Source organism: Macaca mulatta, chromosome 14 (assembly GCF_049350105.2).
Source record: "Macaca mulatta isolate MMU2019108-1 chromosome 14, T2T-MMU8v2.0, whole genome shotgun sequence".
Taxonomy (NCBI): Eukaryota; Metazoa; Chordata; class Mammalia; order Primates; family Cercopithecidae; genus Macaca; species Macaca mulatta.
The window spans coordinates 30,380,003-30,394,309 of NC_133419.1; the positions used below are offsets into that span (position 1 = coordinate 30,380,003).

Sequence of the window (14,307 nt, forward strand, 5' to 3'; positions counted from 1 at the left end):
AAGGCAGCAGCGAGGCTGGGGGAGGGGCGCCCGCCATTGCTGAGGCTTAAGTAGATAAAGCGGCTGGGAAGCTCAAACTGGGTGGAGCTCACAGCAGCTCAAGGAGCCCTGCCTGTCTCTGTAGACTCCACCTCTGGGGACAGGGCACAGCTAAACAACAACAACAAAAAGCAGCTGAAACCTCTGCAGACGCAAACGACTCTGTCTGACAGCTTTGAAGTGAGCAGTGGATCTCCCAACACAGAGGCTGAGATCTGAGAACGGACAGACTACCTGCTCAAGTGGGTACCTGACCCCTGAGTAGCCTAACTGGGAGACATCCCCCACGAGGGGCAGACCGACACCCCACACCTCACACAGTGGAGTACACCCCTGAGAGGAAGCTTCCATAGCAAGAATCAGACAGGTACACTTGCTGTTCGGCAATATTCTATCTTCTGCAGCCTCTGCTGCTGATACCCAGGCAAACAGGGTCTGGAGTGGACCTCAAGCAATCTCCAACAGACCTACAGCTGAGGGTCCTGACTGTTAGAAGGAAAACTAACAGGAAGGACACCCACACCAAAACCCCATCAGTACGTCACCATCATCAAAGACCAGAGGTAGATAAAACCACAAAAATGGGGAAAAAGCAGGGCAGAAAAGCTGGAAATTCAAAAAATAAGAGTTCATCGCCCCCTGCAAAGGAACGCAGCTCATCACCAGTAATGGATCAAAGCTGGACGGAGAATGACTTTGAAGAGATGAGAGAAGAAGGCTCCAGTCCATCACACTTCTCAGAGCTAAAGGAGGAATTACGTACCCAGCGCAAAGAAACTAAAAATCTTGAAAAAAAAGTGGAAGAATTGATAGCTAGAATAATTAATGCAGAGAAGGCCATAAACGAATGGACAGAGATGAAAACCATGACACGAGAAATACGTGACAAATGCACAAGCTTCAGTAACCGACTCGATCAACTGGAAGAAAGAGTATCAGCGATTGAGGATCAAATGAATGAAATGAAGCGAGAAGAGAAACCTAAAGAAAAAAGAAGAAAAAGAAATGAACAAAGCCTGCAAGAAGCATGGGATTATGTAAAAAGACCAAATCTACGTCTGATTGGGGTGCCTGAAAGTGAGGGGGAAAATGGAACCAAGTTGGAAAACATTCTTCAGGATATCATCCAGGAGAACTTCCCCAACCTAGTAGGGCAGGCCAACATTCAAATTCAGGAAATACAGAGAACGCCACAAAGATACTCCTCGAGAAGAGCAACTCCAAGACACATAATTGTCAGATTCACCAAAGTTGAAATCAAGGAAAAATCTTAAGGGCAGCCATAGAGAAAGGTCGGGTTACCCACAAAGGGAAGCCCATCAGACTAACAGCAGATCTCTCAGCAGAAACTCTACAAGCCAGAAGAGAGTGGGGGCCAATATTCAACATTCTTAAAGAAAAGAATTTTAAACCCAGAATTTCATATCCAGCCAAACTAAGTTTCATAAGTGAAGGAGAAATAAAATCCTTTACAGATAAGCAAATGCTTAGAGATTTTGTCACCACCAGGCCTGCCTTACAAGAGACCCTGAAGGAAGCACTAAACATGGAAAGGAACAAGCGGTACCAGCCATTGCAAAAACATGCCAAAATGTAAAGACCATCGAGGCTAGGAAGAAACTGCATCAACTAACGAGCAAAATAACCAGTTAATATCATAATGGCAGGATCAAGTTCACACATAACAATATTAACCTTAAATGTAAATGGACTAAATGCTCCAATTAAAACACACAGACTGGCAAACTGGATAAAGAGTCAAGACCCATCAGTTTGCTGTATTCAGGAGACCCATCTCACATGCAGAGACATACACAGACTCAAAATAAAGGGATGGAGGAAGGTCTACCAAGCAAATGGAGAACAAAAAATAGCAGGGATTGCAATACTAGCCTCTGATAAAACAAACTTTAAACCATCAAAGATCAAAAGAGACAAAGAAGGCCATTACATAATGGTAAAGGGATCAATTCAACAGGAAGAGCTAACTATCCTAAATATATATGCACCCAATACAGGAGCACCCAGATTCATAAAGCAAGTCCTTAAAGACTTACAAAGAGACTTAGACTCCCATACAATAATAATGGGAGACTTCAACACCCCACTGTCAACATTAGACAGATCAACGAGACAGAAAGTTAACAAGGATATCCAGGAATTGAACTCATCTCTGCAGCAAGCAGACCTAATAGACATCTACAGAACTCTCCACCCCAAATCAACAGAATATACATTCTACTCAGCACCACATCACACTTATTCCAAAATTGACCACATAATTGGAAGTAAAGCACTCCTCAGCAGATGTACAAGAACAGAAATTATAACAAACTGTCTCTCAGACCACAGTGCAATCAAACTAGAACTCAGGACTAAGAAACTCAATCAAAACCACTCAACTACATGGAAACTGAATAACCTGCTCCTGAATGACTACTGGGTACATAACAAAATGAAGGAAGAAATAAAGATGTTCTTTGAAACCAATGAGAACAAAGATACAACATACCAGAATCTCTGGGACACATTTAAAGCAGTGTGTAGAGGGAAATTTATAGCACTAAATGCACACAAGAGAAAGCTGGAAAGATCTAAAATTGACACTCTAACATCACAATTAAAAGAACTAGAGAAGCAAGAGCAAACACATTCAAAAGCTAGCAGAAGGCAAGAAATAACTAAGATCAGAGCAGAACTGAAGGAGATAGAGACACAAAAAACCCTCCAAAAAATCAATGAATCCAGGAGTTGGTTTTTTGAAAAGATCAACAAAATTGATAGACCGCTAGCAAGACTAATAAAGAAAAAAAGAGAGACGAATCAAATAGACGCAATAAAAAATGATAAAGGGGTTATCACCACCGACCCCACAGAAATACAAACTACCATCAGAGAATACTATAAACACCTCTACACAAATAAACTAGAAAATCTAGAAGAAATGGATAATTTCCTGGACACTTACACTCTCCCAAGACTAAACCAGGAAGAAGCTGAATTCCTGAATAGACCAATAGCAGGCTCTGAAATTGAGGCAATAATTAATAGCCTACCAATGAAAAAAAGTCCAGGACCAGATGGATTCACAGCTGAATTCTACCAGAGGTACAAGGAGGAGCTGGTACCATTCCTTCTGAAACTATTCCAATCAATAGAAAAAGAGGGAATCCTCCCTAATCATTTTATGAGGCCAACATCATCCTGATACCAAAGCCTGGCAGAGACACAACAAAAAAAGAGAATTTTAGACCAATATCCCTGATGAACATCGATGCAAAAATCCTCAATAAAATACTGGCAAACCAGATCCAGCAGCACATCAAAAAGCTTATCCACCATGATCAAGTGGGCTTCATACCTGGGATGCAAGGCTGGTTCAACATACGCAAGTCAATAAACATAATCCAGCATATAAACAGAACCAAAGACAAAAACCACATGATTATCTCAATAGATGCAGAAAAGGCCTTTGACAAAATTCAGCAGCCCTTCATGGTAAAAACGCCCAATAAATTCGGTATTGATGGAACGTATCTCAAAATAATAAGAGCTATTTATGGCAAACCCACAGCCAATATCATACTGAATGGGCAAAAACTGGAAAAATTCCCTTTGAAAACTGGCACAAGACAGGGATGCCCTCTCTCACCACTCCTATTCAACATAGTGTTGGAAGTTCTGGCTAGGGCAATCAGGCAAGAGAAAGAAATCAAGGGTATTCAGTTAGGAAAAGAAGAAGTCAAATTGTCCCTGTTTGCAGATGACATGATTGTATATTTAGAAAACCCCATTGTCTCAGCCCAAAATCTCCTTAAGCTGATAAGAAACTTCAGCAAAGTCTCAGAATACAAAATTAATGTGCACAAATCACAAGCATTCTTATACACCAGTAACAGATAAACAGAGAGCCAAATCAGGAATGAACTTCCATTCACAATTGCTTCAAAGAGAATAAAATACCTAGGAATCCAACTTACAAGGGATGTAAAGGACCTCTTCAAGGAGAACTACAAGCCACTGCTCAGTGAAATAAAAGAGGACACAAACAAATGGAAGAACATACCACGCTCATGGATAGGAAGAATCAATATCGTGAAAATGGCCATACTGCCCAAGGTAATTTATAGATTCAATGCCATCCCCATCAAGTTACCAATGAGTTTCTTCACAGAATTGGAAAAAACTGCTTTAAAGTTCATATGGAACCAAAAAAGAGCCCGCATTGCCAAGACAATCCTAAATCAAAAGAACAAAGCTGGAGGCATCATGCTACCTGACTTCAAACTATACTACAAGGCTACAGTAACCAAAACAACATGGTACTGGTACCAAAACAGAGATATAGACCAATGGAACAGAACAGAGTCCTCAGAAATAATACCACACATCTACAGCCATCTAATCTTTGACAAACCTCAGAAAAATAAGAAATGGGGAAAGAATTCCCTATTTAATAAATGGTGCTGGGAAAATTGGCTAGCCATAAGTAGAAAGCTGAAACTGGATCCTTTCCTTACTCCTTATACAAAAATTAATTCAAGATGGATTAGAGACTTAAATCTTAGACCTAATACCATAAAAACCCTAGAAGAAAACCTAGGGAATACCATTCAGGACATAGGCATGGGCAAGGACTTCATGTCTAAAACACCAAAAGCAACGGCAACAAAAGCCAAAATTGACAACTGGGATCTAATTAAACTAAAGAGCTTCTGCACAGCAAAAGAAACTACCATCAGAGTGAACAGGCAACCTACAGAATGGGAGAAAATTTTTGCAATCTACTCATCTGGCAAAGGGCTAATATCCAGAACCTACAAAGAACTCAAACAAATTTACAAGAAAAAAACAACCCCATCGAAAAGTGGGCAAAGGATATGAACAGACAGTTCTCAAAAGAAGACATTCATACAGCCAACAGACACATGAAAAAATGTTCATCATCACTGGCCATCAGAGAAATGCAAATCAAAACCACAATGAGATACCATCTCACACCAGTTAGAATGGCAATCATTAAAAAGTCAGGAAACAACAGGTGCTGGAGAGGATGTGGAGAAATAGGAACACTTTTACACTGTTGGTGGGATTGTAAACTAGTTCAACCATTATGGAAAACAGTATGGCGATTCCTCAAGGATCTAGAACTAGAAGTACCATATGACCCAGCCATCCCATTACTGGGTATATACCCAAAGGATTATAAATCATGCTGCTATAAAGACACATGCACACGTATGTTTATTGCGGCACTATTCACAATAGCAAAGACTTGGAATCAACCCAAATGTCCATCAGTGACAGACTGGATTAAGAAAATGTGGCACATATACACCATGGAATACTATGCAGCCATAAAAAAGGATGAGTTTGTGTCCTTTGTAGGGACATGGATGCAGCTGGAAACCATCATTCTCAGCAAACTATCGCAAGAACAGAAAACCAAACACCGCATGTTCTCACTCATAGGTGGGAACTGAACAATGAGATCACTTGGACTCGGGAAGGGGAACATCACACACCGGGGCCTATCATGGGGTGGGGAGGAGGGGGGAGGGATTGCATTGGGAGTTATACCTGATGTAAATGACGAGTTGATGGGTGCTGACGAGTTGATGGGTGCAGCAAGCCAACATGGCACAAGTATACATATGTAACAAACCTGCACGTTATCCACATGTACCCTAGAACTTAAAGTATAATAAAAAATAAAAATAAAAATAAAAAAAAGAAATTAATTTCCAAATCAAATTTGAGAGCACCTTGTGGTAAATGGTAGGCTATAGCATCTCCCTTAGTCCAACATCTTGTAACAAAGAGATCTTCACATGTAGCCATTCTTATATTTTGAACTCTTTTTAGTTGTTTTAGCTTTTTACTAAATTTTTTCCAAGATATATGTGCTTTTCAAATGGGAAGCATGTGATTCTATCCAAAAAGTAGCCCAGTGTTAATACAGTAATTTAAGAAACCGTCCAGCAGAGGTCTCTGAACTTCATGGTTTAATAAGAGCATTTCGAACAATAAATCAAACCTGATTCTTTGCATGACAGAAATATACTTCTATTGAGCATATTTTCCAGATTGGATTTTAGAATAACTGTATTTCACATAGGTTAAACTCTGCTTATTCATGTTTAAAGACACCGAAGACTTATGTTTTCAGATTTTTATTCCCCTAACTGGACAAAAACCTGGTTACCACCAACTTTGCACTATAAAAAGAATAAATATATATGAAAACGTGGAAGACAAAAGCAACAACTAATAATTCTACTATGCCACCAGCACTACAAAGGCATTGATGTAGTTTGACTTACTTTCTATGCAGCCAAAATCCATAATTAAATCAAGCAACTGGCTGTATTGCTTGATTTATAAAGAACATGCATGATTGGACTGTGAAGATATACTTTTCTTTGTGCAAAAGCAGGAAATAAATAAATACCAATTTGTATGTTTTGTGTTGCCAGCGATGAAATCTACATTGCTCCTTCAGGAGTGCAAAAGGAACGAATTCAGGTATGATAAAGGGATTCTTTAACCTCAGTGTCTCTTCTTCTTAATTACTGTTTTATGAAATGGAATTAATTTTAAAAGAAAACGTTCATTTTATCACAACAATTTGAATAACTAATCAACAAACATTTATTGAGTAATTATTAAATGTTTTTTAAGGTGGTAGATATCCTCCATACAACCAGTGTATGTTTTGAAATCTTATTCAGCCTATAGGGGGCAAAAGTGAATAGTGCAGTCTTAAATCACAGTAAAGAACAAGTATGACTTTGCAGCTTTATAACACTACGATCTTTATCAGGCTGGTGGAATAATCAGATTGATGGTCTCAGATGAAACAAATTAATTCATATTTCATAATAGCAAAGTTATTCTAATTTCGAGATTTCAAGTTATGAAACTTTGTTTCAGATTTTGAGAAGTCTCATTCTGTGTTAATGCTGGAGTAATACCCCAAATCTAGTTAAAGCAAACACATAATTATTTAACTTCTAATACAAGAAAAAAGAAAAGCTGCTTTGTTAATAAAACATTTATATTGTAGTTTTTTGATAAACCTTGGCAGATAAAAGCTACAAATCAGAAATACTTGAGGGTGAAGGGTGGGAGGAGATGAGGACGGAAAAACTGCTGTCAGTTACTATGCTTATTACGTGGGTGACAAAATAATCTGTACACCAGACTCTTGTAACATGCAATTTACCTATGTAACAAACCTCCACATGTACCCCTGGACCTAAAATAAAAGTTGAAAAAAAAAGAAAAACCTGTAGATCTACATAATTTCTTAAGCTTTAAGAAGAATATACCTTATTGAGATTAACCTTTCTGAGTACCAGCTAAATTTCTCAAGGGTTAGAAAATTTTACTCAAAATTTTGGTTTTATTTTACAAAATGTGGAGAAAAAATTTTAACACCCGTCTTTGGAATGTCGATTTCTTTATATAGGCTCTCTGAAATATAGTTGTGAAATTATAGGGCAAAGTTGAGAAGCTAAATTGATGAAATGACAGCAGTAAAATCATTACATAAATAGTAATTTTCCTTATCATTTTTTGTCTTCAAATTTTTTTTAATTTTTGAGATTTATATTAAACTTTTGAGAATATTTTTACCAGTAGAAATCATTTTTTTATTTCTCAAAATTGTTAAATTATTTTGAGAAACTATAATTATATATTTAAAATGTAAATTAAATATATACATATATTAGCACTCTTTGTATATGTATACTAAATATATACACAAGTATGTATACTATAGATAAACACTTTCTTGTATTCTTGTGTATATGTACACAAGAAAAGAAACATTTCTAGTTGGTATTTTATAAGCCCTCTTTTTTTCTTTTTTTCCCTCTATAAATAGCCTGAAGACATGTTCGTTTGTGATATAAATGAAAAGGACATAAGTGGACCTTTGCCATCTAAGAAGCTAAAAAAAAGCCAGTGTACTCCTCTTTTCATGAATGCTTACACAATGAGAGGTATGCAGAAAATGTATTCAACATAAAGAATATTTGCAGAGTAGGCTCCTCTAAATAATGGTAATTATTATTTCAGTTAACATTTCTTGGATACCCACCATATGCAAGAACTTTAAGTGCATGAACTTACTCAGTTTTCACATCAACCTATGAGGAAAGTCCATTATTCCACTTACCCTGGTGCCCACCACCAACTTATTCCATGCCAGGAAAAATAAGCCCATAACCATATGTATATATATGTATAACTATATGGCCTTTTTTTTCTTTAAAAGTTGTAATTCGGCCTTCACTGAGCATGCAGCTTTCTTCCTCCTCCTCCAGGAGCAGGTGCAGTGATTCATACCCACTCTAAAGCTGCTGTGCTGGCCACCCTTCTCTTTCCAGGACGGGAGTTTAAAATTACACATCAAGAGATGATAAAAGGAATAAAGAAATGTACTTCCGGAGGATATTATAGGTATTTTTTTTCCTTTTCTTAAATAATTTGAAAAGAATTCTTCCTTCTCTTTGATAAATAGAATACTGATCATTTTATGCGTATAATGAGATGTCATGGGATCTGTATTAAATAATACTCCATTTAATATTACACTTCCAGACCTATTCTCATGACACAAATGGGATGTCTTCCCTCCTCTCCCGCCCCTATACCAGCCATGGTAAATTAGCAATATGAATAATGAAATATTTGTTTAAGTAAACTGAAAAAAATCTTGACTGAGAGCTCTACCATTATGGAAAGACTATGGTCCTATATTGAGGCACTCAAAGATCTCTTCACCTTCACTTTGGTCTTCAGAAATTTGAGCAGTGACTACAGTTTATACTTCGTGATGATTTAATTTAGTGTTTCTGGAATATTTTCATATTTATGTAAGTTTTCTTAATAAAGTAGATCTCTGTATTTTTAGAATTTTTCAGTGTGGAAGGTGATATGGATAGTAAGTATAGATTACCATTCTAGATCAGTTTAAATAAATTCACCAGTCCACAAAAGTGTAGTAATTCTTCATAATTCTAGAATATAATGGCATGAAGAAACATGTTCTCAATGTTCAGGGGCAAGCTAAGCATTTCATTTGAGTTTATTAGCATTCTCATTCCTGAACCTTCACTCTTAATTTCCTAAAGGGCTTGATCCTACCTTGCCTTGTTTAGAGGAAAACGGTGCCCGTTTTACTAAAGTGTTATTACTACAATATCATACTCTTACTGCACATAATGGAATGTACATGTTTAAACTAGTGCACTGAGATACTGATTTGATTTCAGTTAATATTTATTGTGTGCTTAAAGCATTCCTCAGGACTGTGAAATACCAATTTACAAAAGTTAAATATTTAAATTAAGAGAAGTGTACATACTGAGGAAAGTAGAGTCCCAGATTGCCTCTTCCATATCTGGGGCTGAAGGAGAGGCCTTATGGGTGCTATCAGTTTCATATGAATTTTATTGTTTTGATGAAGAAATAAAAATAGATCAGAAGAATCAGTTTTTCTGAAAAGAGGGAAAAGGTAAGGTAGAGGAACAGGGCATAAGAGAGTCTTTGCAATTTTGTAGAGAGGCCAAACATGGTGGCCCTTTGCAATTTTGTTGGAGCCTAGCTGGGAAATGAGTAATAGAGTCATTATCACAGCTCAGGAGGCAGTGTTATTGTGTCTGAATTTGAAGAGAATCCTGAGTCTAATCAAAAGAAGGGCAGTGACAGCTGGATGAGGTAAGAAAGGATGGAGTTTAAAATTATCCACTGTATTTTTTTTTAAGTTTATCTTTTATATAAAGAACATCTTTAAAATACAGTCACATGTCACTGTGGATGGGGATATGTTCTGCGAAATGTGTCACTAGGTGATTTCATCATTGCTTGTGTATGCAGAGTGTACATACACAAACCTAGACGGTATAGCCTACTGCACACCCAGGGCATATGGTATAGCCTAATGCTCCTAGGCTACAAGCCTGCATAGCAGGTTAGTACAAAGTACTGTAGGCAATTGCAATACAATGGTAGGTATTTGTGTATCTAAACATAGAAAAGGTTTGGTAAAAAAATACGATGTAAAAGAGAAAAAGTGTTACACCTGTGTAAGGCCCTGACCATGAACGGAGCTTGCAGGACTGGAAGTTGTTCTGGGTGAATCAGTGAGTGGTGAGTAAATGTGAAGGCCCAGGACGTTACACTGCTATAGACTTTATAAACATTGTACGTTTAGGCTACACGAAATTTATTGAAAACATTTCTTAATAACCTCAGCTTACTGTAACTTTTTTAGTTTATCAAGCTTTTACTTTTTTTTTTTTTTTTTTTTACTTTTGGACTCTTGTAATAGTACCTTAAAACACACATTGTACAGCTATACAAAAATATTTTCTTTATATCCTTATTCTATAAGTTTTTCTATTTTAATTTTTTTTTAACTTTTTAAATTTTTTTTTTTTAAATCTGAGACAGAAACACATATATTAGCCTTAGTGTACACAGGGTCGGGGTCATCAATATCACTGCCTTCCACCTCCACACCTTGTCTCACTGGAAGGTCTTCAGGGGCAAGTAACATGCATGGAGCTCACATTTCCTGTGATAACAGGGCCATCTTCTGGAATACCTCCTGAAGGACCTGCCTGAGGCTGCTTTACAGTTAACTTTTTAAAAACTATATAAGTAGAAAGAGTACACCCTAAAATAGGGTTTTAAAATTATAGTGTAATAAATACATAAACTACTAACATAGTCATTTATTATTATTATCAAGTATTAAATACTGTACATAATTGTATATGCTGTACTTTCATAGAGCTAGCAGCACAGTAGGTTTCTTTACACCAGCATCACCACAGATATTTGCATAATATGTGGTGCTGTAACCTTATGACAGCTAAGCGGTCATTAGGCGATAGGAGTTGTTGGGAGCCGAAAATGCCAAAGGGATCGTGACCAACTCAGCATTCCACTGGAGGCTGTATGATCAAACAGCTAACTGTTTATCATGAATGCAGGATGTGAGCAAACTCACCCTGCGCCTGCCACCAAAAGGTTTGCTGAGGGACATCACTCCCTGGCACAGGGCTCCTTGAAGTTATCTGTTGAGAACTCTAGCACCTATTGTTTGAAGGATGCAGTCTCACAAGCCTGCTGTGAACCAAATGGCTGACTGACAGCTGCCTGACAATCACCCCCCAACGATCACCCCCCATTTCTCGTTGTCTCTTTTACCAATAAATATGGAGGGCTATGTAAAGCTCAGGGCCCTTGTCCACTAGAGGCAAGGTGCCCCCAACCCCTTCTTCCAAACGTACTCTCTTGTCTTTATCTTTTATTCCCATGTTCACCCTCTTTGTTCAGTCCACCAAGTCCATGCAGGTTAGGAGTTTTTCAGCTCCGTTATAATCTTACAGGACCACTATCATATCTGTGGTCTGACATTGACAGAAACATGGTTTCTGTCATGACTGTACTAGTTCTTACCAGGGAAGGTTAACATATGTATCTGTATAATGTATACGTATATACATGTGTATATAATATATATGTATACATATATTATAGTTGTATAATGGTATACGTATACATAACATTTATATTATAATTGTACTCCCTTTCAGAAGCAGCGTTTCTATGGTACAGTGAAAACAATACTCTTTGAGGGTCAAAGGGCTATCCTGGCTCTCTTTCTCATTTAACTTGTCTGGATCAGTGTCATGTTTGTAAAGTGGGAGGATTGGCTTGAATTCGCTTTCAGGTCTTACTTTGCTGTGAAATTATTTTGCTCCTGAAAATATATCTGACTATTGGTGCATGCTAGAGAAAAATATAAGTTTGTGGTTCTCTTGGCCAATATTAGGAAAGATTTGAGACTAGCAATTCATTCCTTCAATATTAAGGATAGTGGGATTTGTTTTTTGTTTTTTGTTTTGTTTTGTTTTTTTTGAGACTAAGTCTGGCTCTGTTGCCCAGGCTAGAGTGTAGTGGCTCGATCTTGACTCATGCAACCTCCGCCTCCCGGGCTCAAGCCATTCTCTCACCTCAGTCTTCCGAGTACCTGGGACTACAGGCATGCACCACCATACCTGGCTGATTTTTGTATTTTTTGTAGAGACAGGGTTTCACCACGTTGGCCAGGCTGGTTTTGAATTCATGAGCTCAAGCAGTCCACCTGCCTTGGCTTCCCAAAGTGCTGGGATTATAGCCATGAGCCACCGCACTCAGCCATAGTTAAGGATATTCTATAATTACCTCTGTTTTACTTAAGTGAAGTAATGGGCAGCTCTATACTCTTAATGATAATGGTTGGCCAAGTTATCAGTCACATGATGACTACTTAGTCTATGCTTGCCCTGCAGTAGCAATTTCTGAATACTTTAGCTAGAAATTTTTTTTTTTTTAAGTTTTAGCACTACAAAGTATCTGAGATACTAGTGCCACAAACCACGCTTGTGTTTATTGATTTGTCTATCTCAGATACTTTGGGGTTCTGCAGAAATGAAATACAGTGATTTTGTATTATTGGGAAATTCTTAATATATAATTCAATTTTTAATCTTTTCTATGCTTCTGATTCTGCAATATATCATTTGCCATCTCCTTGTGTAAATATTATGATTGTCTCTGCTTCAAGGAAACATTTGCATGATCTTGATGATTTCTTTGTTAGGTTTTGCTGTATTTTACAAATTTCCACCACTTAGGTTTAGGATTAGACCAAGCCTGCCACATTACCAAGGTACCTTTTGGTAGAGATGGTTATACAAGATACATAGAATAACACGCAATATCCTGTTCATAAAAAGAGCGTGTCTAACTGGTTACTTGAAAAAATTACATATTGTATACATAGCAATGCTTGATTTTTTTTAATGGAAAAAAATAGCTTGTTTTGTCTTACAGATATGATGATATGTTAGTGGTACCCATTATTGAGAATACACCTGAGGAGAAAGACCTCAAAGATCGAATGGCTCATGCAATGAATGAATACCCAGACTCCTGTGCAGTACTGGTCAGACGTCATGGAGTATATGTGTGGGGGGAAACATGGGAGAAAGCCAAAACCATGTGAGTGTAAATCAACATGGGAAATAAGTTACCACCCGCTAAATGTGAAAGAAAATAAAGTATGTCAGTTGGTTTAAATTTAAATTGTTTATCATTATTTCTAGATACTTTATTTTTATTATATATTCATTCATGAAGAAGTATTGATTGGATGAGCTATTGTTTGGCAAGGCTCTAGGAATGTTAATAGAGGAAGAAGACACAGATCCCAAGTTACAAAAGTTCTATTTCAGAAAGTGACATCTAGTTTTTAAAAAGTGTAAATTTATGTAGGCAGTATATTTTAAACTCTCTTTCATTTCCTGAGAGGTATGTAATATGGTTGCATGACTTAATATGATTCCTTTCTGTGTTTTAAAAATGTTGAGGGCAAAATAAAGTTTTGGCCTAGAATTGAGAGAAAATATGTACTAGGAACAAAGCAGAGTTAACTGTAAGAGAGGAGAAATGTGATTCTTTAGGATTGGAGAACTCTGTTGTTCAGTAAACACTGGTTCTTTTTGCTTTTTGTTTTACAGGTGTGAGTGTTATGACTATTTATTTGATATTGCCATATCAATGAAGAAAGTAGGACTTGATCCTTCACAGCTCCCAGTTGGAGAAAATGGAATTGTCTAAGCCGAAAGGAAGTCTAATTATATACAGAGATAAAGCTCAACATAATTATTATTTAAATAAAAGCTATTTTTTTTAATGAATTGAAATTTTTCATGATGCTACTAATTTGCCACTAAATACTGCAAATGGTCACCCTGAATCTCTTCTGACATTGGATGTTATTTGCTTATATTCTTATAATTTTAAATGAGGGGACAGTGAAATGACAATTTTATACTCTATGTTTTTGTTTATTTTTAAATCCTTAGCAGCAAAATATTTGCCTTTAATTTCTTTTTTATATATACTCTCAGAAAATTCCTCTTAATTTTTAAAGATGCTGGTGATAATAAAATTCATTAGAAAATTTCCTCATTGTGAAATGAGCATTTTCTTGTTTTAATGTTGGTGTCAGAAAATATATGTGAAACATTAAGTCCAAATTTATCCCTCAATGTTAATGTTAATAGATTTCCCCTATTAACTTTAGTGTTTCCCTGTAGTCTACAATAGGGCACTCATTTTATTTGGGGATCAGTTGTGAAATTCAGATCAGGTGGTATTAACTCAAAATTCCCTTAACCAAACAGATCTTGATCAAACCAG

General features: G+C 36.9%; 1 protein-coding gene across 4 annotated transcripts in view; it reads left to right on the forward strand.

The window, feature by feature from the left end:
- Nucleotides 1-14,072, forward strand: part of APIP (APAF1 interacting protein) — a 39,658-nt gene extending 25,586 nt beyond the window's left edge. For 2 of the 4 annotated variants that reach the window (XM_015114542.3, XM_015114543.3), the window contains 5 exons: nucleotides 6,516-6,564; nucleotides 7,931-8,048; nucleotides 8,373-8,508; nucleotides 12,937-13,104; nucleotides 13,623-14,072. In XM_015114542.3, the coding sequence (XP_014970028.2) occupies nucleotides 6,516-6,564; nucleotides 7,931-8,048; nucleotides 8,373-8,508; nucleotides 12,937-13,104; nucleotides 13,623-13,722 (571 nt within the window). In that variant the 3' untranslated portion in view covers nucleotides 13,723-14,072. The remainder of the gene's footprint in view (nucleotides 1-6,515; nucleotides 6,565-7,930; nucleotides 8,049-8,372; nucleotides 8,509-12,936; nucleotides 13,105-13,622) is intronic. The other 2 variants (XM_015114544.3, XM_028833523.2) reach the window with 1 other exon arrangement.
- Nucleotides 14,073-14,307: the final 235 nt, after the last annotated feature.